This window comes from Bos grunniens, chromosome 21 (genome assembly GCF_055505025.1).
Source record: "Bos grunniens cultivar Pamir isolate PY7600 chromosome 21, Bosgru_T2T1.0, whole genome shotgun sequence".
Lineage (NCBI taxonomy): Eukaryota > Metazoa > Chordata > Mammalia > Artiodactyla > Bovidae > Bos > Bos grunniens.
The window spans coordinates 65,248,655-65,270,931 of record NC_141185.1 but is presented as its reverse complement, the minus strand read 5'-3'; the positions used below and the strand labels follow the sequence as shown (position 1 = coordinate 65,270,931).

The 22,277-nt window shown below is 36.7% G+C and overlaps 1 protein-coding gene across 1 annotated transcript in view; it reads left to right on the top strand.

Annotated features, from left to right (window-relative positions):
• The window catches only part of GABRG3 (gamma-aminobutyric acid type A receptor subunit gamma3), an 828,707-nt gene extending 810,881 nt beyond the window's left edge, over window positions 1–17,826 (top strand). Inside the window, exons 8-10 of the mRNA XM_086364905.1 lie at window positions 6,119–6,315; window positions 7,025–7,084; window positions 15,075–17,826. Of these exons, the coding sequence (XP_086221031.1) occupies window positions 6,119–6,315; window positions 7,025–7,084; window positions 15,075–15,356 (539 nt within the window). The 3' untranslated portion in view covers window positions 15,357–17,826. The remainder of the gene's footprint in view (window positions 1–6,118; window positions 6,316–7,024; window positions 7,085–15,074) is intronic.
• Window positions 17,827–22,277: the final 4,451 nt, after the last annotated feature.

Sequence of the window (22,277 nt, the reverse complement as noted above, 5' to 3'; positions counted from 1 at the left end):
GAACTAAAGAGCCTCTTGATGAAAGTGAAAGAGAAGAGTGAAAAAGCTGGCTTTAAATGCAGCATTCAGGGGGAGGCGCCAAGATGGCGGAGGAGTAGGACGGGGAAAACACTTTCTCCCCCACAAATTCATCAAAAGAGCATTTAAACGTCGAGTAAATTCCACAAAACAACTTCTGAATGCCGGCAGAGGACATCAGGCACCCAGAAAAGCAACCCAACTCTTCGAAAGGAGCGCGACTGAACAAAGAGAAGAAATACAGCTCCACCCACCAGAACACCGACACAAGCTTCCCTAACCAGGAAACCTTGACAAGCCACCTCTACATACCCACACACAGCGAGGAAACGCCACAATAAAGAGAACTCCACAAACTGCCAGAATACAGAAAGGACTCCCAAACTCAGCAATTTAAACAAGATGAAGAGACAGAGGAATACCCAGCAGATAAAGGAACAGGATAAATGCCCACCAAACCAAACAAAAGAGGAAGAGATAGGGAATCTACCTGATAAAGAATTCCAAATAATGATGGTGAAATTGATCCAAAATCTTGAAATTAAAATGGAATCACAGATAAATAGCCTGGAGACAAGGATTGAGAAGATGCAAGAAAGGTTTAACAAGGACCTAGAAGAAATAAAAAAGAGTCAATATATAATGAATAATGCAATAAATGAAATTAAAAACACTCTGGAGGCAACAAATAGTAGAATAACAGAGGCAGAAGATAGGATTAGTGAATTAGAAGATAGAATGGTAGAAATAAATGAATCAGAGAGGATAAAAGAAAAACGAATTAAAAGAAATGAGGACAATCTCAGAGACCTCCAGGACAATATTAAACGCTACAACATTCGAATCATAGGGGTTCCAGAAGAAGAAGACAAAAAGAAAGACCATGAGAAATATTTGAGGAGATAATAGTTGAAAACTTCCCTAAAATGGGGAAGGAAATAATCACCCAAGTCCAAGAAACCCAGAGAGTCCCAAACAGGATAAACCCAAGGAGAAACACCCCAAGACACATATTAATCAAATTAACAAAGATCAAACACAAAGAACAAATATTAAAAGCAGCAAGGGAAAAACAACAAATAACACACAAGGGAATTCCCATAAGGATAACAGCTGATCTTTCAATAGAAACTCTTCAAGCCAGGAGGGAATGGCAAGACATCCTTAAAATGATGAAAGAAAATAACCTACAGCCCAGATTATCGTACCCAGCAAGGATCTCATTCAAGTATGAAGGAGAAATCAAAAGCTTTTCAGACAAGCAAAAGCTGAGAGAATTCTGCACCACCACACCAGCTCTCCAACAAATACTAAAGGATATTCTGTAGACAGGAAACACAAAAATGGTGTATAAACTCAATAAAATAAATGGCAACGGGATCATACTTATCAGTAATTACCTTAAACGTAAATGGGTTGAATGCCCCAACCAAAAGACAAAGACTGGCTGAATGGATACAAAAACAAGACCCCTACATATGTTGTCTACAAGAGACCCACCTCAAAACAGGGGACACATACAGACTGAAAGTGAAGGGCTGGAAAAAGCTTTTCCATGCAAATAGGGACTAAAAGAAAGCAGGAGTCACAATACTCGTATCAGATAAATTAGACTTTAAAACAAAGGCTGTGAAAAGAGACAAAGAAGGTCACTACATAATGATCAAAGGATCAATCCAAGAAGAAGATATAACAATTATAAATATATATGCACCCAACATGGGAGCACCGCAGTATGTAAGACAAATGCTAACAAGTATGAAAGGAGAAATTAACAATAACACAATAATAGTGGGAGACTTTAATACCCCACTCACACCTATGGATAGATCAACTAAACAGAAAATTAACAAGGGAAAAAAAAAAAAAAGAGGTGTGTAAGGCAACTGGAAATTTAAACATCACTGGATATTTGATGATATTAAGAATTTATTCTTAAAAAAAAAAAAAGAAACCAATATTCATTGCAATACTATTTACAATAGCCAAGAAATGAAAGCATGAATAAAGAAGATGTGGTACATGTATACAATGAAATATTACTCAACATTAAAAGGAGTGAAATAATGCCATTTGCAGCGACATGGATAGACCTAAAGATGATCATACTAAGTGAACAAAGTCAGAGAAAGACAAATACATATGATATCACATATGTGAAATCTTAAAAAATGATATAAATGAACTTATTTACAAAACGGACAGACCCAAAGACATAGAAAACAAACTTATGGTTCCCAAAGAGGAAAGAGGGAGAGGGATAAATTAGGGATATTAGATTAATAGATACACTCCTATATATAAATCAGAAAAGCAACAAAGTCCTACTGTATAGCACAGGGAACTCTACTCAGTATTCTGTAATAACCTATAAGGGAAAGAATCTGAAAATAATATGTGTAACTGAATCATTTTGGTGTATACCTGAAACTAAAGAACACTGTGAATCAATTATATTTCAATTAAAAAAAAAATAAATGCAGCATTCAAAAAAAGAAGATCATGGCATTGGGTTCCATCACTTCATTGCAAATAGATGGGGAAACAATGGAAACAGTGATAGACTTTCTTTTCTTGGGCTCCAAAATCACTACAGATGGTAACTGCAGCCATGAAATTAAAAGACACTTGTTCCTTGGAAGAAAAGCTATGACCAACTGAGACAGCATATTAAAAAGCAGAGACATTACTTAACCAAGAAAGGTCCGTCTAGTCAAAGCTATGGTTTTTCCAGAAGTCATGTATGGATGTGAGAGTTGTACCAAAAAGAAAGTTGAGCTCCAAGAAATTTATGCTTTTGAACTGTGGTGTTGGAGAACACTCTTGAGAGTCCCTTGGACTGCAAGGAGATCAAACCAGTCAATCCTAAAGTAAATCAGTCCTGAATATTCATTGGAAGGACTGATGCTGAAGCTGAAGCTCCTACTTTGGCCACCTGATGCAAAGAGGTGACTCATTGGAAAGTACCCTGATGCTGGGAAAGATTGAAGGCAGGAGGAGAAGGGGGTGACAGAGGATGAAATGGATGGATGGCATCACCAACTCAATGAGCATGAGTTTGAAAAAGCTCTGGAAATTGGTGATGGACAGGGAAGCCTGGCGTGCTGCCGTCCTTGGGGCTGTAAAGAGTTGGACACTACTGAGTGAACTGAACTGAACTGACCCCTCTGCCCAGTATTGGTTTTGCATTCTTATATAAAATACATGATAAATCAGCTGACAAAGGCATAACATAAATTTAGCAACTATTCTTCAAGTTCTGACCTCACAATGACAAACTCAGAGGTCATAGTGAGTATAACTTTAAAGATCAGCTTCAAAACAGAGTAATATTTCTGCACAACTTGAAACTATGCAAGTCCTATCGAAGAGTAGCCATCATGGTGTTAAGAGGACAGGGATACTAAAAATATATCATTCTTGCAGGTAATAGATTTGCTGACCAGAAGAGTGGAGAAATCTCAACACTAGCATATTTAATTGAGACACCTGAAGGGCTCTGCTTAATAAAGCAATTCTCTAGACTTCCCCTAAATGAAACAAATCATGCCATGACAAATCAAGCAAAACCACCAGTAAATCAACTATTTATTACAAGGAAGAATTCAACATTCTTTTAAAAAAATTACATAGTCCATCATGTATCATCTACAATATTGTATATACAGTAAAAAATTACTAGGCTTTCTAAGAAGCAGATAATTGTGAGCCATGATCAAGAAAAAAAGTCAACATTAAAATGCAACTTTGATGTTGAATCAGCAGATATGGGCTTTAAAGCAGCTATTATAACGGTGTTCAAGGATTTAAAAGAAAATACAATGTTAGTGAATGACAAGATGGATAATATCAACAAATACCTTTCTTAAAAATGAAGTTCTAGAATAAGATGTATAATAGTCAAATTGAAAATAATCAGTAAATGAGCTTAAGAGCAGATTGAAAGTTCCTTGGAAGCAAAGTTATGACCAACCTAGACAGCATACTAAAAAACAGAGACATTACATTGTCAACAAAGTTCCATCTAGTCAAGGCTATGGTTTTTCCAGTGGTCATGTATGGATGTGAGAGTTGGACTATAAAGAAATCTGAGCTCCGAAGAATTGATGCTTTTGAACTGTGGTGTTGGAGAAGACTCTAGAGAGTCCCTTGGACTGCAAGGAGATCCAATCAGTCCATGCTAAAGGAGATCAGTCCTGGGTGTTCATTGGAAGGACTGATGTTGAAGCTGAAACTCCAGTACTTTGGCCACCTGATGTGAAGAGCTGACTCATTTGAAAAGACCCTGATGCTGGGAAAGATTGAGGACAGGAGGAGAAGGGGACGACAGAGGATGAGATGGTTGGATGGCATCACCAACTTGATGGACATGGGTTTGAGTGAACTCTGGGAGTTGGTGATGGACAGGGAGGCCTGGCATGTTGCAGTTCATGGGGTCACAAAGAGTCGGACATGTCTGAGCGACTGAACTGAAGTGAACTAAACTGAACAGAGCCTCAGTGATCTGTGGGGCTATATAGAGATGTATAACACAACTTCAACTGGTACTCCGAAATGAAAAGAGAAGAAGAATCAACTTTAAAATTTTTTGAAGAAATTTAGTAAAAATACGCAAATTTCTTGAAAATGAAAGTCAAAGTGAAGTTGCTCAGTTGTGTCTGACTGTTGCAAGCTCGTGGACTGTAGACTACCAGCGTCCTCTGTTCATGGGATTTTCCAGGCAAGGATACTGGAGTGGGCTGTCGTTTCCTTCTCCAGGAGATCTTCCCAACCCAGGGATCAAACCCGGGTCTCCCACATTGCGGGCAGACACTTTACCATCTGAGCCACCAGGGAAGCCCTACCTACAAATTCTTTAGACATAACATGGTCACCACATTTTGAAAATGTTAAATTGAACATTTATTACAAAATCTATATTTTTCATAAAAATTTACCTGCCATCAGTGTATACTTTTCAAATTTACAATGCATTTTTACAAAATGTATCACAACTTTCCCACCTGCAATAAGGACAGCCTGACATTCTGTTTTCACTGTACTGATTAAAGAAACTGATTCAAAGAGGGTAAGTGGCTTTATCTGACCAAATGTTGAGAAGGCCCAGAGCAAGGCTGAAGGCTTTGACTTCTAGTTCAATATCATGTACACCTGACCATGCTGTGCATGCTGTTCTATTTGACTTATTCTACAATTTCTTGCTGATTGACAGACCAGGGAGGCACTAAACAAGAGCTGTGATACTACTGTAAAGATAGGAACTAATGTGCATTCATCTGTCATGTCTACCTGATCTTTCTATCACATATACATCTCTTAAATTTGCTCCACAGTCTTTGATTAAATCTTTAGTGTTGGCCAACATATATGAAATAAAGTCAGATTAATACTGTGATTAGTTAACTAATTAACCAATGAATCAATGCACTCATAAAAAGCATTTACTGAAATAGTTAGAATGCTAGACATGGTGCTATGTACTGGGCAAGAAAGGATGAGCAAGATATAGTTTTGCTTTTAAAGATCACACATTCTATGCAGGGAGGCAGACCACAAAGACATAAGCAACTCTCTGTGACCATGCAAAAAATGAGGCACGTAGAATGTATAGGAATAGTGAAGATGTGTGTATTATCAGCTCTGCCTGGAGTACTATAAAGTGATTTGCCTCAGAAAAAGTGGTGTTTCTGCTGAGTCTTCAAAAAAAGGTGAGTTTACAAATTGTATACAAAAGGAGAAGTAAGACAGGAACTAGTTTACCTGGCCAGAAGAAAAGTGTGAGATGAGGAACAGACAAAGTATAGGGGACTGCAAATCTCACTTTCATTAAAAATATATTTTAAAAAAATGTCAAACAATACAAAAATTACTGAATAAATGGGATGATATCAACTTAATTCATATATTTTAATATTGTGAAGACTATAATAAAATGTATTATGGAAATGTTGCTTATAATATTATATGTACATTACAATGAAAAGTATTATTACGTTTACGCAATGCCAAGAAGGAGGATTCACATAAAAATAAAGCAGCGTGTGGAATGGAGGGATTCTGTCTGGCGTCTCTTACAGCTTGCCGTGTGTCTCCCGTGCAGGCATCACCACGGTGCTGACCATGACCACACTCAGCACCATAGCCAGGAACTCCTTGCCCCGGGTGTCCTATGTGACTGCCATGGACCTTTTCGTGACTGTGTGCTTCTTATTTGTCTTTGCTGCTCTGATGGAGTATGCTACCCTCAACTACTATTCAAGTTGCAGAAAACCACCTACCACTAAGAAAAAAACATCGGTGAGTTCCAGTAGCAAGGATTTTCTCCGCATATATATGGAATTTAGAAAGATGGTAATGATAACCCTGTATGCGAGACAGCAAAAGAGACACAGATGTATAGAACAGTCTTTTGGACTCTGTGGGAGAGGGAGGTGGGGGATGATTTGGGAGAATGGCATTGAAACATGTATAATATCATATAAGAAACGAATTGCCAGTCCAGGTTTGATGCAGGATACAGGGTGCTTGGGGCTGGTGCACTGGGATGACCCAGAGGGATGGTATGGGGAGGGAGGTGGGAGGGGGGTTCAGGATTGGGAACACGTGTACACCCGTGGTGGATTCATGTTGATGTATGGCAAAACCAATACAATATTGTAAAGTAATTAGCCTCTAATTAAAATAAATAAATTTTTTAAAAAAGAAAAAAATGCAAAAAAAAATTTAAAAAAAAGATTTTCTCAGAAGGTAGTAGAAGAATATTTTGAGGTAAATGATTCTTATTCATAAGGATTTTATACATGATATAAATAGTTAATTTAATAAGGCTTTTTAAAAACAAGATAGGTATTCAGAAGATATGAATGTGACTGTCAAGCAGTCTTCAGCTTCACCTACCAGTGGCATGGACTGATGTAATCACATCTTAAAGATTATTCATTATCAGAGTGTTCTGTAATACAGATTCCATGGCAGTTTTCAATGGCTTTTTCTGCTTTCCTTGTAGTTACTACATGCAGATTCCTCAAGATGGATTCATGAAAGGATAAGCCTACAAGCACCGTCTGTACGTATAGCATTGCAAGTGTAAATATTTCTGAGAACGTTGTGTAAACTACAATTGAAAAATATTGTTGTTTACAAATGCATCTATTGAAGACCAAAGAGTAATGCATGTACTCCCTTAAAAAAATGTATTTACAAAGAAATGTTCAACTTAGAAAATTTGGAAAATGAAGGGAAAAAAATCACTTCTACTCAGGGATTAGTGTATAGCATACATATTTCTGTAACTCAAAATTATGTTCTGAATGCACTTCTTGGTCAAAATATTAATTTGTAGGATCATTTTGATGATTGCATCATATGTTCATGATTGATGCATGCACAGATGATCTTGGCTGGACACTGGGCTAATCCACAACTTTTCACTTTTGAACATATTTTTATCACTACAGTTTTATACATACTTGTGACTATTTTCTTAGTATTAATTCCTAGAAGCAGAATGCCTGGGTCAAAGAATTGCATGTTTTTTTCCAAATCACATTCCACCAGTTTTGTTAGCAGTGTGAGTCACTCACTGCTCAATATGGGTCACTCTCCCTGCATTTAGCTGAATAGTTGAATATACAAACAACTCCTACAAACTATTCCTATTGGCATTGCTTTGATTATTGATAAAGCTTAATATATTTTTAATTGTTTTTGATTTTCACATATTCCTGTGAATTGCTTTTTCTGTCCATTAATTTTTATAAAAGTTTTTGTACAATTTTGATAACATTTTTATCCTTTAAGTTTTTTAAAGTAGCATGCTATCTGCCAGTTATATTTATTGCATTTATACAATGTAAAATTTATATAATCACATATAGAATATATTAGGGATATTAGTCTGGTTTTGTATGTAGTTTTTATTTCAGATTTCATTAATAATGCTGTCACTGCAATTTCTTGAGCTTTTTTCCACATGCAGTGTCTTCAATCTCCTGTTGTCAAATCTATCAGCATTTCCTTTTGTGGTATCGGCCTCTTGTGTCCTGCTTGGAAGTTCTTTCCTATCTTCAGAATGACATAGCTCTCCCTGACTTTCTTTTGAGTGCTAACTCTGTTTGGCAACATATTCTAAGTACTTTCATTTATCAACTCATTCTATCTTCACAAAAACCCACTCTACTGACAAGGACACTGAGATGTGGAAAAGTAAAGTCCTATAAGTATTGACTGAATCTTCACAATTTAAAAAATTGTTGTATTTAATTATTAGTGTTACCTGAATTTTTAGTATATAGCTTAATGTAAGACTCTATTGAAAAATTGAGAAACATGTCTTTAAATCACTGATTGTGAGCTACCACTTTTACCATATGACAACTTTTACTTTAATTATTTTTATCCCTTTGTACATAAGAAGTCACAAATTGCACTGAATGTTTTATGCCCACCCGTACATGATAAGTGGTTTTCTAGCTGCTAATCAGCATCTTATGTTCAGTTCATTTCAGTCAATTTCATCAGGAGATTGTATAATTATCTATACTCTGCAAGTATGTATCATTATAGTTCTGACAGAAGTGAAGCCATTTTTCTAGTTGCGGGAAGCCACAGTGGATATAGATTTTGCCAGCAAATGCTGCCAAATAGCAACAGACTGAAAGGTAATGGGAAGGGGTGGAAGTAGAGGATGCTAAATAACAGAGACAAGTCAGAACAAATAGTCTGAGGCCCAGAAAATACATTACCACACACAACCAGGGGGCTAAGAGTGGAGGAAGAAATATTGACATCTTCAGTATAGAAATGATACAGTCAAAAGTAATAAAGAATGTTTAACATAGAGGAAAAAAAATAGCCACAAAACTGGAAGAAATTTTTAAGCTGGAAAATGTAATGACCCTAAAGAAATACATACAAAAACAATTCACAGAAAGGGCTCCAGGCCAGTTGATGCTGCTGCTGCTGCTGAGCCGCTTCAGTCGTGTCCGACTCTGTGCGACCCCATAGATGGCAGCCCACCAGGCTCCCCCGTCCCTGGGATTCTCCAGGCAAGAACACTGGAGTGGGTTGCCATTTCCTTCTCCAATGCATGAAAGTGAAAAGTGAAAGGGAAGTCGCTCAGTCGTGTCTGACTCTGCGCGACCCCAGGGACTGCAGCCTACCAGGCTCCTCCGTCCATGAGATTTTCCAGGCAAGAGTACTGGAGTGGGGTGCCAGGCCAGCTAGCATGACATAATCAGAGAGTCTTCAACAGGAGTTCAGAAGACAAAAAAAAAAAAAAAAACGGGTTTTTCAACTGTTGGATGATAATGTCTTCAGTTCTATTCTGAAATATCTAGTGTTAGGTTAGTTAAGGGGCCACTCTCCTCAAAAAGGAAAAGCAGAGATGAACAGCCTCTCACTAACCAGGGACAGGAGCTGGCCCCCTGAGGGTCATATGTTGCTTTGGGGGTAAGTCGTCCAAACTGTTCTGTGCCTCAGTTAACCTAACCCATAAAATACAAGGCTAGTCCACTCTGAGTATGCAGTAGTACTTGCTGCCCAGGAAGTGCAGTGGTTCTGAAGAAGTCAAGGAACTGCATTATACAAAGAAGCAAAACAGGTGTGAGTCAGGCAGGGACTAGCTGGGCTGAAGATGACCCTGGAGATTCATTAATTAAAATCTCTATTTGGGGCATAGTTGAAATTATCTTGACAAATGGGGGGGGGACTGAATTTAAAGAAGTACTTAAACAATTTAACATATGGCTATTTACAGTTCTTAACATTATAAGTTTTATTTCTATATTGTAATATGTCATTTTACAACAGTGAGCTATAAAGATATAACTAGAGATCTCTTATTATTTGTTTCAGTGATCATGGATTTTAGTTCTCTAAATGAAGAAGTGAGGTATATAGTTCTCTCTTGTCCTCAGAAATCATACGCTTTTTAGCATGTTACCTTGTTGGGCATCCTTTTAATCTCTAGTGAGCTGTCTCCATCCCTGCAGAGATTTCTGATGCCCATTTTGAGTCAGCTCCTCATGTTGGTCCTGCCTGCTTGTAATGGCTGGGCATCTTTGTGTGACACTGCACAGTTAAAAAGGTTGAAGAAATAAAAGGATGAAAATCTGACTGAACACCGTCAAAACACATGTACAATTGTTATTTAATAAAAGCAGATTTTTCTAATTGGAAATTATAAAAAAAAAAAAAAAACCAAATTCGTCAAATGAACCAGAGCAAAGTCAGGAATTTGCTTTTCTCAGCAAACTTCCAGGTGAAATTTACACCCACTCAGGTTTAAGAACCATTAACCTGGAGAACATGCACCTACACTAGAACCTGAGGAACACCAAGGTTTTTATTTCTTCCGATTGCCTAGAATTGTAGAAGAAAGTAGGCAGCTGCACCATGGCCCCCTGACTGGCTATTGGCCCAGAGCATCTTGATTTAGGTTAGTCCTCACACAGACATTTCCCAATTAAAAGCATGCCCCAAAGGCTACCAGTAGTGAAACTGAATCCTCTACCACAGAGCTAGAAAAATATCCAATCAATGTAATATCCAGAAGTAGAAGGAAAAAGGTGCCATATTTCCTTGTAATTATGGGTTTTAGTTTTATATAAATATATAATATATATGACGGCAGCCCACCAGGCTCCACCGTCCCCGGGATTCTCCAGGCAAGAACACTGGAGTGGGTTGCCATTTCCTTCTCCAATGTATGAAAGTGAAAAGTGAAAGTGGGATCGCTAAGAGTCAGACACGACTGAGGGTGTCCGACTCTTAGCAACCCCATGGACTGCGGCCCACCAGGCTCCTCCATCCATGGGATTCTCCAGGCGAGAGTACTGGAGTGGGGTGCCATTGCCTTCACCATTATAATATATAATAGATATCAATTAATATGTGTAAACAATATATATTATAATATAAATAATATATTAAGGTATAATATAATACAATTGATATACATTTTATATATATATTATTATACATGTTATATATTATATAATAATATTGTATATTATATATTATGTAACTATACAGATTATATAATAATGTATATTATATATATTACATGAAACAGATTATATCATTTATATCATAATATATACATATTGTATATTATTATACATGTATACATGTATATATGTATGCAATATATACATTGTATATATATACAATATACATATTGTATATGTATATATAGTATATATTATTATATATTATATAACATATATAATATGATTATATAATATATCTAATATATTAATATATAATATACATATTAAATATATTATATATAATATTGTATGTATGTTATATTGTAGATTATATATAGTATATTATATACATCATATAATACTATATTTTATTATATATATAATATATAAAATATATAATGATAATATATTACATATTTGATATATAATATTTATATTTATATGATATATATAAACATACATTTATTATATATAATATATAATTTATATAATTATATGCATATAGTATATATTATGATATATAATAGAATATAGAATATAGAATTATATATAATATGATATATTATACATATAATATATTAATTATTATATTATATATTTATCATTTATTTATTATATGTGTATATTATATATAATATATTTATTATTATATGATATGTTTCTTATTTATTTATTGGTATTATATTATATTATTGTTATTATATTATTATTATTATTGATATTGTATTTATAGTACTATCAGATCAGATCAGATCAGATCAGTCACTCAGTCGTGTCCGAGTTTTGTGACCCCATGAATTGCAGCACGCCAGGCCTCCCTGTCCAGAAACAACTCCCGGAGTTCACTCAGACTCACGTCCATTGAGTCACTGATGCCATCCTGCCATCTTATCCTCTGTGGTCCCCTGCTCCTCCTGCCCCCAATCCCTCCCAGCATCAGAGTCTTTTCCAATGAGTCAACTCTTCACATGAGGTGGCCAAAGTACTGGAGTTTTAGCTTTAGCATCATTCCTTCCAAAGAAATCCCAGGGCTGATCTCCTTCAGAATGGACTGGTTGGATCTCCTTGCAGTCCAAGGGACTCTCAAGAGTCTTCTCCAACACCACAGGTCAAAAGCATCAATTTTTCAGCACTCAGCCTTCTTCACAGTCCAACTCTCACGTCCATACATGACCACAGGAAAAACCATAGCCTTGACAAGACGAACATTTGTTGGCAAAGTAATGTCTCTGCTTTTGAATATGCTATCTAGGTTGGTCATAACTTTCCTTCCAAGGAGTAAACATCTTTTAATTTCATGGCTGCAGTCACCATCTGCAGTGATTTTGGAGCCCAGAAAAATAAAGTCTGACACTGTTTCCACTGTTTCCCCATCTATTTCCCATGAAGTGATGAGACCAGATGCCATGATCTTCGTTTTCTGAATGTTGAGCTCTAAGCCAACTTTTTCACTCTCCACTTTCACTTTCATCAAGAGGCTTTTTAGTTCCTCTTCACTTTCTGCCTTAAGGGTGGTGTCATCTGCATATCTGAGGTGATTGATATTTCTCCCGGCAATCTTGATTCCAGCTTGTGTTTCTTCCAGTCCAGCATTTCTCATGATGTATTCTGCATATAAGTTAAATAAACAGGGTGACAATATACAGCCTTGATGTACTCCTTTTCCTATTTGGAACCAGTCTGTTGTTCCATGTCCAGTTCTAACTGTTGCTTCCTGACCTGCATACAAATTTCTCAAGAGGCAGATCAGGTGGTCTGGTATTCCCATCTCTTTCAGAATTTTCCACAGTTTATTGTGATCCACACAGTCAAAGGCTTTGGCAAAGTCAATAAAGCAAAAATAAATGCTTTTCTGAAACTCTCTTGCTTTTTCCATGATCCAGCGGATGTTGGCAATTTGATCTCTGGTTTCTCTACCTTTTCTAAAACCAGCTTGAACATCTGGAAGTTCACGGTTCACATATTGCTGAAGCCTGGCTTGGAGAATTTTGAGCATTACTTTACTAGCATGTGAGATGAGTGCAATTGTGCCGTAGTTTGAGCATTCTTTGGCATTGCCTTTCTTTGGGATTGGAATGAAAACTGACCTTTTCCAGTCCTGTGGCCACTGCTGAGCTTTCCAAATTTGCTGGCGTATTGAGTGCAGCACTTTCACAGCATCATCTTTCAGGATTTGGAATAGCTCAACTGGAATTCTATCACCTCCACTAGCTTTGTTTGTAGTGATGCTTTCTAAGGCCCACTTGACTCACATTCCAGGATGTCTGGCTCTAGGTCAGTGATCACACCATCGTGATTATCTGGGTCATGAAGATATTTTTTGTACAGTTCTTCTGTGTATTCGTGCCATCTCTTCTTAATATCTTCTGCTTCTGTTAGGTCCATACCATTTCTGTCCTTTATCAAGCCCATCTTTGCATGAAATGTTCCTTTGTTATCTCTGATTTTCTTGAAGAGATCTCTAGTCTTTCCCATTCTGTTGTTTTCCTCTATTTCTTTGCATTGATTGCTGAAGAAGGCTTTCTTATCTCTTCTTGCTAATGTAATATATTATATTATATATATGTATATTATATAATGATATATATCATGTATTATACATAATTATATCATATATATTATATACATATACAATATTTTATATATTACAATAATATATACAATAATATATTACAATAGTACAATAATATTACAATATTGCAATAATTATAATATCACAATTTTACAATATTATAATTAATAAATTGCAATTAATTGTTGTATATTATATAATATACTATGTAGACAGTATAGTATACAATATAATTTATTGTATATTATATTAATAATTGTAATTAATTATTTTAATCAATATATTACAATATTATATATTGTCTATACAATGTACAATATTGTGTATGTATATATACATAATATATATGATATTATTTTATATATATTATATAATATATGTATTAATAAAATATATGTAATAATATATATAATAAATATATATATAGTATTCATGATGAATTCTGAAAGACCTCTCTTCCAGCATTAAGCAAAGGACTTGTGTGCATCCCTCTCCCTTGATTTCAGCCTCCACTGACACATACAGTTCCCTTTGACACCTCAGATCCTCAGTTCCTGCAGCATAAATAAAATTAGAACAGAAAGACAACCATGGTTTTTAGTTTTCATATGTTATTCAGTCAAACTTAGAAATTTGTCCTCTATAAATGGACAGGGAAGCCTGGTGTGCTGTAGTCCATGGGGTTGCAAGAGTTGGACCTGACTGAGTGAATGAGTGACTGAACTGAACTGAACTGATCCTCTCCAAAAACTTCAATTTAGTACACAGTTTTAGTTGTATGGGAGAGTTCTTCAACTGCCTGAAGAATTGATAAGTCTATTTGAAGCCATTACTCAAGGTTAAGAATGATTCCTCTCATTTATGAGTGACTGTAAGTCATCCCCTCCCCTTATCTGCCCAAATATTGACTTATCCACATCAGGAAGAGAGCTTGTGAAGTAGAAAACAAAACATTCCAATTGTATACAAGTTTTGACTGTCAAGAGATGACAAGCAATGTCTGGTGTTCACACACTGAAAGCTCATTTTTTAACCTGAACTACGTGGAACAAGAAGATTCTCTCTTATCGTTCCTACACACCATAGCTTTTTTACTGTCTGCTAATTAGAAAGAAAAGAAATCTATTTCTCCACAAGTTTATATAAGTATTGTTTAACATTTGAAGAATTGTATATAATGTGTGTGCATATATGCTCCAAATCAGCAAAGAAGTAGGCAGAACAGGGACTTGAAATGTCTAGTACACATTTGAAAAAATGCTGAATCTCCCTTATCAGTCATCTGAGAAACACAAGTTTTGAAAACTGAACTCTAGTGTTTTGTTTTTCCATTAGATTTGCAGAGATTGAACTCTCCACAGCAGGGATGGGGGAGCAGGCATGGGGCACAGTATTATTGTGGACAGGCATAATCTATGCTTATTGCTTGATTCATCTCGAGCTGTCCTTGATGCATTTCATGATGATTTTTGTGTTGTTCTTGTTGTCTGCAGAACTATTCTCTCCTTGACATGAGGCCACCACCACCTGTAACAGTTACTCTAAACAATTCCGTGTACTGGCAGGAATTAGAAGATACCTGTGTCTATGAGTGTTTGGATGGCAAAGACTGTCAGAGTTTCTTCTGCTGCTATGAAGAATGCAAATCAGGATCTTGGAGAAAAGGACATATTCACATAGACATCTTGGAACTGGACTCATACTCACGGGTCTTTTTCCCTACATCATTCCTGCTCTTCAACTTGGTTTATTGGGTGGGATACCTCTATCTCTAACTCTTCTTCCAGGTGATAAGTGAAGAGCATTAGACTCTCCTCTAAACTTTCATCGTCCCCAGACCAGTAGTGACTAACTGGAGTAGCAAGAAAAGACACTGCTCAGTTTATCTGAAATACATCACTTTTGAGCAGTGTAGGAATATGTGGCAGATATTTCTATTACGTATTTCAAACCCACAGATATATGCGTGTGCACACACAAGTTAACTGAGTGTTAAAGTGATCTTCTTGCTAATCCTTTGCTGAATCTGTAGCTTGGTGATATTTATAAATGTGTTTTGGATACTGGAAGCAGTTCCCAATTTTCTTTTGTGAAGAAATCTGTGAAACGTACAAGCAAATATCTGAGAAGCTCTCTCAGACTCCACCCTTTCTGTATTTTTACTTGGGCCCTCGGCAGCACTGGCGCCCAGCTGCACAGAGTCGCTGTTGACTGAGACACTCATGCTGACGTCAGCCACCGGCAGCCTGAGTTCAAGTGTGAACTGCAGTAAGTTACCACCCAGTTCCTCTCTCTGTGGCCTCTTTGCTCTGTCACCACCTTCACTGGTTGGTGTACTTTTATCTAATAACCTCACCCTAAGTTTGGAAAGGTTATATCTGTTTCATCCACAAGTGTTCAGTTGAGGAAACAGTCTGATTTTCAAAATTCTCATGTTGCTGAAGTCAAAGAGGTTTACTATCTCTGAACATCATAAGTTCAACATTTTATCCTAAGAATTGTGTTTTACTAGACCAAGAGGCAACCCCAGAGTATACTCTATTATAGGTTCAATGATTATCTTTACCTTGCAAAGAAAGGTATATAGCATTCACAAGCTTTGGTTTTGAAATTGTTTTCCAGAGTGTGAAAGAAATGTAGATAGAATTTTTACAAATTTTTCTTAGTGAATATTAACTTTTAAGTCAAATCAATTTTAGATGCAAAACAATGGGTCATGGCTATCATCAATGATATATTTTGATGAAAAAAATTATTTTATATTTTCGAATAAGGATAGGTAGCAAGATGCTAAAGGAAAAGAAACCTTGAAATTATTACTCTTTTGATATTTTTATAACACAAAGAAAACTTGCTTATTGATATTAGTTCTTTGTTATAACTGGATGCTAGTATGTACTTCACAAGACTCTTCAGAAGCTGTCCACCATAGATAGGGGGGAAAAAAGTCTTACCATTAGTTTAACAGATGCTTTGCCATTATTAAAATTTTGGTACTAACTCTGCTTCTCATCTTTATCACATAGAAAATTGAATTTGTTTTATTGGAAACCATATAATTTTATTTTAATTATGTATTGTGCATACTATTATTATTCAGAAAAAAAGGTAAAACATTATGCAGGAAAAGTATATAAAAGTGCTAATTCATACAATTTAATGAATGCAGACCAGACACAGAAGACACGGGAATGGAAGAGACCAGAAGAGTTGAAATTAGATGAGTCAATTTTTATGAACATCAAGTGAATGCAAATATATTGATCTTTATCACCCGATTTTCAAGGAAAAGTCTATATAATGTGAGACATTGAGTTACTTCCTGTCAACTCCTTCCATGCCTTTTGATTTGATACTTATTACATAGGCCACAAACCAATTGGTTTTTATTTTGAAAGTCCAATTTAAAACACAAAAAACAGTAAGTATTTGTGGAGAAACAGGTTGAATCTATTAGCCCAACAGAAATTTCTGTGCTATTGGAGACTTGTACCTACTAGCAGTCTCGTCCTATCTCTCAGGCATCAACCTCCCACTCACTCAACAGCAGGGAGGGGTTCTGGAGGTGCCCTGACCACATCCCACCAGAGGAACTAAACACCCAGGGAGAGCATCCCAAGGTTCTTCTACAAACACAATTCTCAACTTTATAGCAATATGAAAATTTCAATTCATTATTTCTTTTTTTAAAAAGTTCTGGAAGGAGCTGAATTTTTCAGTGAAATTCTTGGCAGAAAAATAACTTAAAAACATTTTTATCGCATATATATTAAGTCCAACTTTACCTTAAAAATTTTTTACTGAGGCCTCTTATTTCAAGGCCATTCAATAATTGAGCATCATTGGCAACTCTTATGAAATTTTAAGTATAGGATCATCTGTGTTTTCTGAATCCAACCAATCTCTCCCTCCCAGTATCAGTCATTCTGCTGATCTAAACACACTGGTTTATGGTTCCTTTTCCATGAAACAGAACATTCACCTCAAGAGAGTGTAACAGATCACAGAGCCTAAACTGGATTTCTGCACATCTATCCACTACGGGATCTTACTAAGAAGAACAAAAGCGTTCCCTGAGAACACACCAATGCCTGCTTCTCTGCAGCTTGCCCATTTAAGTTCTCCTTATTGATCCCAGCTCCCCAGATAAACCATTTCAGTCTTCAATAAAGGAAATTGGTATGTACCTCACACAGGTGCAGAGCTCAGGGGCATGCTTTTAAGTAGGTATGAGTTTACTTTATGGAAGAAGGAAGAGGATGAGCACTGGGATAGTGTGAAGGGACTGTATCACTCTTTAACTGAAGGACTCTCTTTCACCAGTATGCTTGGTTAGTAGGGTATGTATGGTGAGCATTGTGCAAGACTGTTCACAGATACTACATCCTTACAGCTCCACCCAGATTGCTTTGCATGTAGAATGGGGAGTGATATTTGGTGGCTAGATGGCAGCTGTAGGGAAGTTGAGTGACCTGCATTTCAAAAGTGCTACTGTGCTCCTCACTTTTAGAAATGCTAAATTAAGGAAATGACTGTTCCACATTTTGACAAAAAATTCTAATTTCTGACCACCATACCTCATACTTACAACTGTGACTGTCTCTATTAAGCTGCATCTAGGCTGGACAGAGAAAAAAGAAATTTAACACCAATGGAATTAGAGCAAAATGCATCTTCGGATCTTAGAAAGTTTCAGTTTCTGCAAAGTCTGAATACCACAGGCCAGAACACAGACTGTCACATACATGACTGAGAAGGACAATATAGCTATAACTTACTCTGGACCCAGTCAATACTGTCCCTAATTTACCCAGCATATGCCTTAAAATAACACATAAATCTTAAATTACATATATCATGTAGATTTTTCATGTCCTGTGATCATATATATCTCATGCCAGATTTTACTTATCATTTATGAATGGTGAAGACAAGATTTCTTTATGTGCCCAACAGTTTTATCCTTAATTATATTATCAAATCAATTAAAAACTAAATTTTTGTGGACTCTTTAATTGAAGCAATGCCTTTCCTTTATGACAAAGCATTTTCAGGCTACATATGAGAAATCGGGGCCAATCTAAGAGTCAGTGCAATTTGCGCTTGAGATAGAATGTGAGTGTTCACTTAGAACCTTCACACCAAGTCTTTTTACCTGGTCACAGCTTGCTGTAGTAAAAAGGTATAGACAGATTTTTTTGTTCCTCTGCAAAATATCACACTCTGGAAACAAGAATGGTAATTGATAACCCTATTTTGCATTCATGGATACTTGCCACAACAGGGCATTCTTTATTAAAAGGGCTACGACTCAAAACAAATACAAACCTCATTTTTATCCATTTATCTTGGCTGCCAATAACTGAAAACTTTCTGTGGTTTCCTTTGAAGACTTTAAGGACTCTAACTAGTCTCCAGGCCATTATACTTGCTATACCAAACCAGTGCTCTCAAAATACAAACATTTTTAATTCTCTCCACGATCTTGCTACTGTCTGATGTGTTCTGAAATTTATATACATATGAAATTTCATCCTCAATTTCTGTAAAAAGACAAAATGTGAGTGACGAGATAAGGATAATCTGATGCAAATGCACGCTGAAATATTTACTATTAGACTTCAGAACACCATCACATTTAAAAATATTCAGAAAGATGTCTGTAAATAAGAAAGAAAGAATTAGATAGTAAACACACTGTAATGTGAAACTCAAAATTTTCTGTTGAAGTCCTCTTCAAATTTCCCAAAACTGAGGTAGTGTGTAATCTATACATTTTTCCCCTCAAATTTGCCTGTAGAAAACCTTCAGATTCACGCAACTTAACAGTACTGCCACAGTGTATAATCATATCCAAAGACCAAAAGTAAAAGTTCAGGCTAAACGACCCCTTCTCAAATTCTTTGTTAACTTACCTTTTACTGTAAAAGCAGATTTCTATGATTATGGGGATAAAACACCGTAAAAGACAGAAATAAGAGTTGAGATAATAGGTAAACAACTTAGCCAGTCATATCTATGGAAAATAAAACTTTGGCTTTTAAAATAAAATATCTGGTAATCTTTGAAGAGCAGCCATTAGACATTCTCACTCCTTCTTTTACAATTTCTTCTGATTAAAACTTAGCAATTCCAGGATATAAACCTAGCCTAGTTCTATTTACAGAGAAGGCAATGGGACCCCACTCCAGTACTCCTTCCTGGAAAATCCCATGGACGGAGGAGCCTGGTGGGCTGCCGTCTATGGGGTCGCACAGAGTCGGACACGACTGAAGCGACTCAGCAGCAGTTCTATTTAGATCAAAAGAGAATGTTTCCTACTTTCTTTTCAAAATGTCTAGTTAAATGATGCTTTCGTTTTTAATGTTGTCAATGAAACATCTTAAATCTCATTGCTCTGCTCACAGAAAAACCAAAGTTTAGACTGGTTTATATCAGTCCTACGGAGAAGGCAATGGCACCCCACTCGAGTACTCGTGCCTGGAAAATCCCATGGATGGAGGAGCCTGGTAGGCTGCAATCCATGGGGTTGCTTAGAGTCGGACACAACTGAACGACTTCACTTTCACGCATTGGAGAAGGAAATGGCAACCCACTCCAATGTTCTTGCCTGGAGAATCCCAGGGACGGGGAGCCTGGTTGGCTGCTGTCTATGGGGTCACACAGAGTCGGACACAACAGAAGCGACTTAGCAGCAGCAGCATATCAGTCCTAAGAGAGTAGTACATTTACTAACAAGTCTTCAATGTTTTGAGTTAACTAAGCCAGTTTTTAAAATTGTATTATACAGAAACATGAGCTAGAAAACAATTAGGTAGATATAACACAGGAACATGCACACAACGCCCATGTACACTCACACATAAAGCAACATATTTGAATGTGCCATTCAGGTAATGAGAGGGAAATGTAAAGTTGTTTTTCTTGAATTAATCAGGTCATCACCTACCTCTACCACCTTGGGGTTTGTTTTGTTTTTTGGGGTTTTTTTTTTTTTTTGGCATTTATAAGCCCAACGCAACATTTTCTCAGCCCAGTGGACTGTTCTACAATGTGAGGATGATAGTGGTTTCTGCAGGGAAGGGTGGTCTCTAACTGCTGAACAGTTTAAACTGTGCAGGTTGGAAAGTACAGTGAAGATTGATTGCCAATAATGAAATCCCCCAGACTGAGAAGGTGGCTGTTATATTTTCTCCTTTTCCAGCTCTTTGAGATTCTTTCTTTTTCCCAATAACCACTTTTCCACAAAAAGTATTAAAGCTCTTATTTTCCATTAAAAAGCAGAACTCAGTGCCAGACTGATTTTCAGGAACAAATGATGAGCACTTTAATTTGGTTCTTGTTTACTACAGCAGATTTTGTTTTCATTGGCTGTTTACAAAAGGAAGGATTTAGGGTGTCAGCTTTGTCAATTGACAGGTGAAAGCCACTCAATACACAGAGAAGCACTTCAGTCACTTTGTTGAGATTAGAACACCTCATCACCCTAACTAGCTGTGGCAGTTCCAGTCAATGCATCCACCACTCAGCTAACTTGCCCCGTTTACCGATTTCACACACTGGTTAGGGCAGGGTGACCCTGGAAGCTACAGCGAGTTTAAAGAAAAAAAAAAAAAACTTCATTCTGAAGTGACTTTCAATGAAATTAAATGATATATATTGACAGAAAGCTTATTTAATTTGCTGACCAAATTTTTAAGTTGGCAGCTGAATATGACAGGATTTTAGAAGTAAATTATGCTGCATTGCCATTATCATCATCATCATCACTACTGTCATAACCATCACCACCACCACCACCTCCACCACCACCATCATCATCATCATCATTATCATCATCATCTATGTATCCTTTTCCAGGTTCCACACTAGTGCTGGGCTTCTGAGGTGGTGCTTGTGGTAAGGAACCCACTAGCCAATGCAGGAGATGCAAGAGATATGAGTTTGACCTTGGGGTCAGGAAGATCCTCTGGAGAAGGAAATGGCAACCCACTCCAGTGTTCTTGCCTGGAAATTTCCATGGACAGAGGAACCTGGTGGGCTACAGTTCATGAGTCACAAAGAGTCAGACATGACTGAACACACACACACACACACACACACACACACACGCTTACTAGTGCTTTGGGGCTTCCTGGGTTTCACAGTTGTAAAGAATCTGCCTGTCAATGCAGGAGACACAAGAGACATAGGTTTGATCTCTGGATCAGGAAGATCCCCCTGGAGAAGGAAATGTCAACCCACTCCAGTATTCTTGCCTGGAGAAGTCCATGGACAGAGGAGCCTGGTGGGCTACAGTCCATGGGTCACAAAGAGTCGGACACTGCTGAGCATACATGTATGCATCCTAGAGCTTAACTATTCATGCAACATGAAAGTTCAATTTCTTTTCCAAACTAAAACAAAATTAGAACTTGAAAAGAGAAAATAAAAAAGTTTTATTTCAGTTTAAATATTAAATACACAGTTCAAATATTTGCTTTCCTAGAAACATTTCCAGAACTGTACTTTGTCCCAGAGGTCCTGTTTGTCTACCTTGCCTCAATCAGAATTTGAAATTATTCCTTAGGCGAATATTCCACCTAATTGCTTTTTGGTGGCTTGTGGATTTGTGTTTTTGTTTCTTATTTTGTCTTGGTTTGGTTTTTGTTGTTTTTATGGTGCTTGGTGTTTTTTATTCCTTTTCAAGAAGTTAA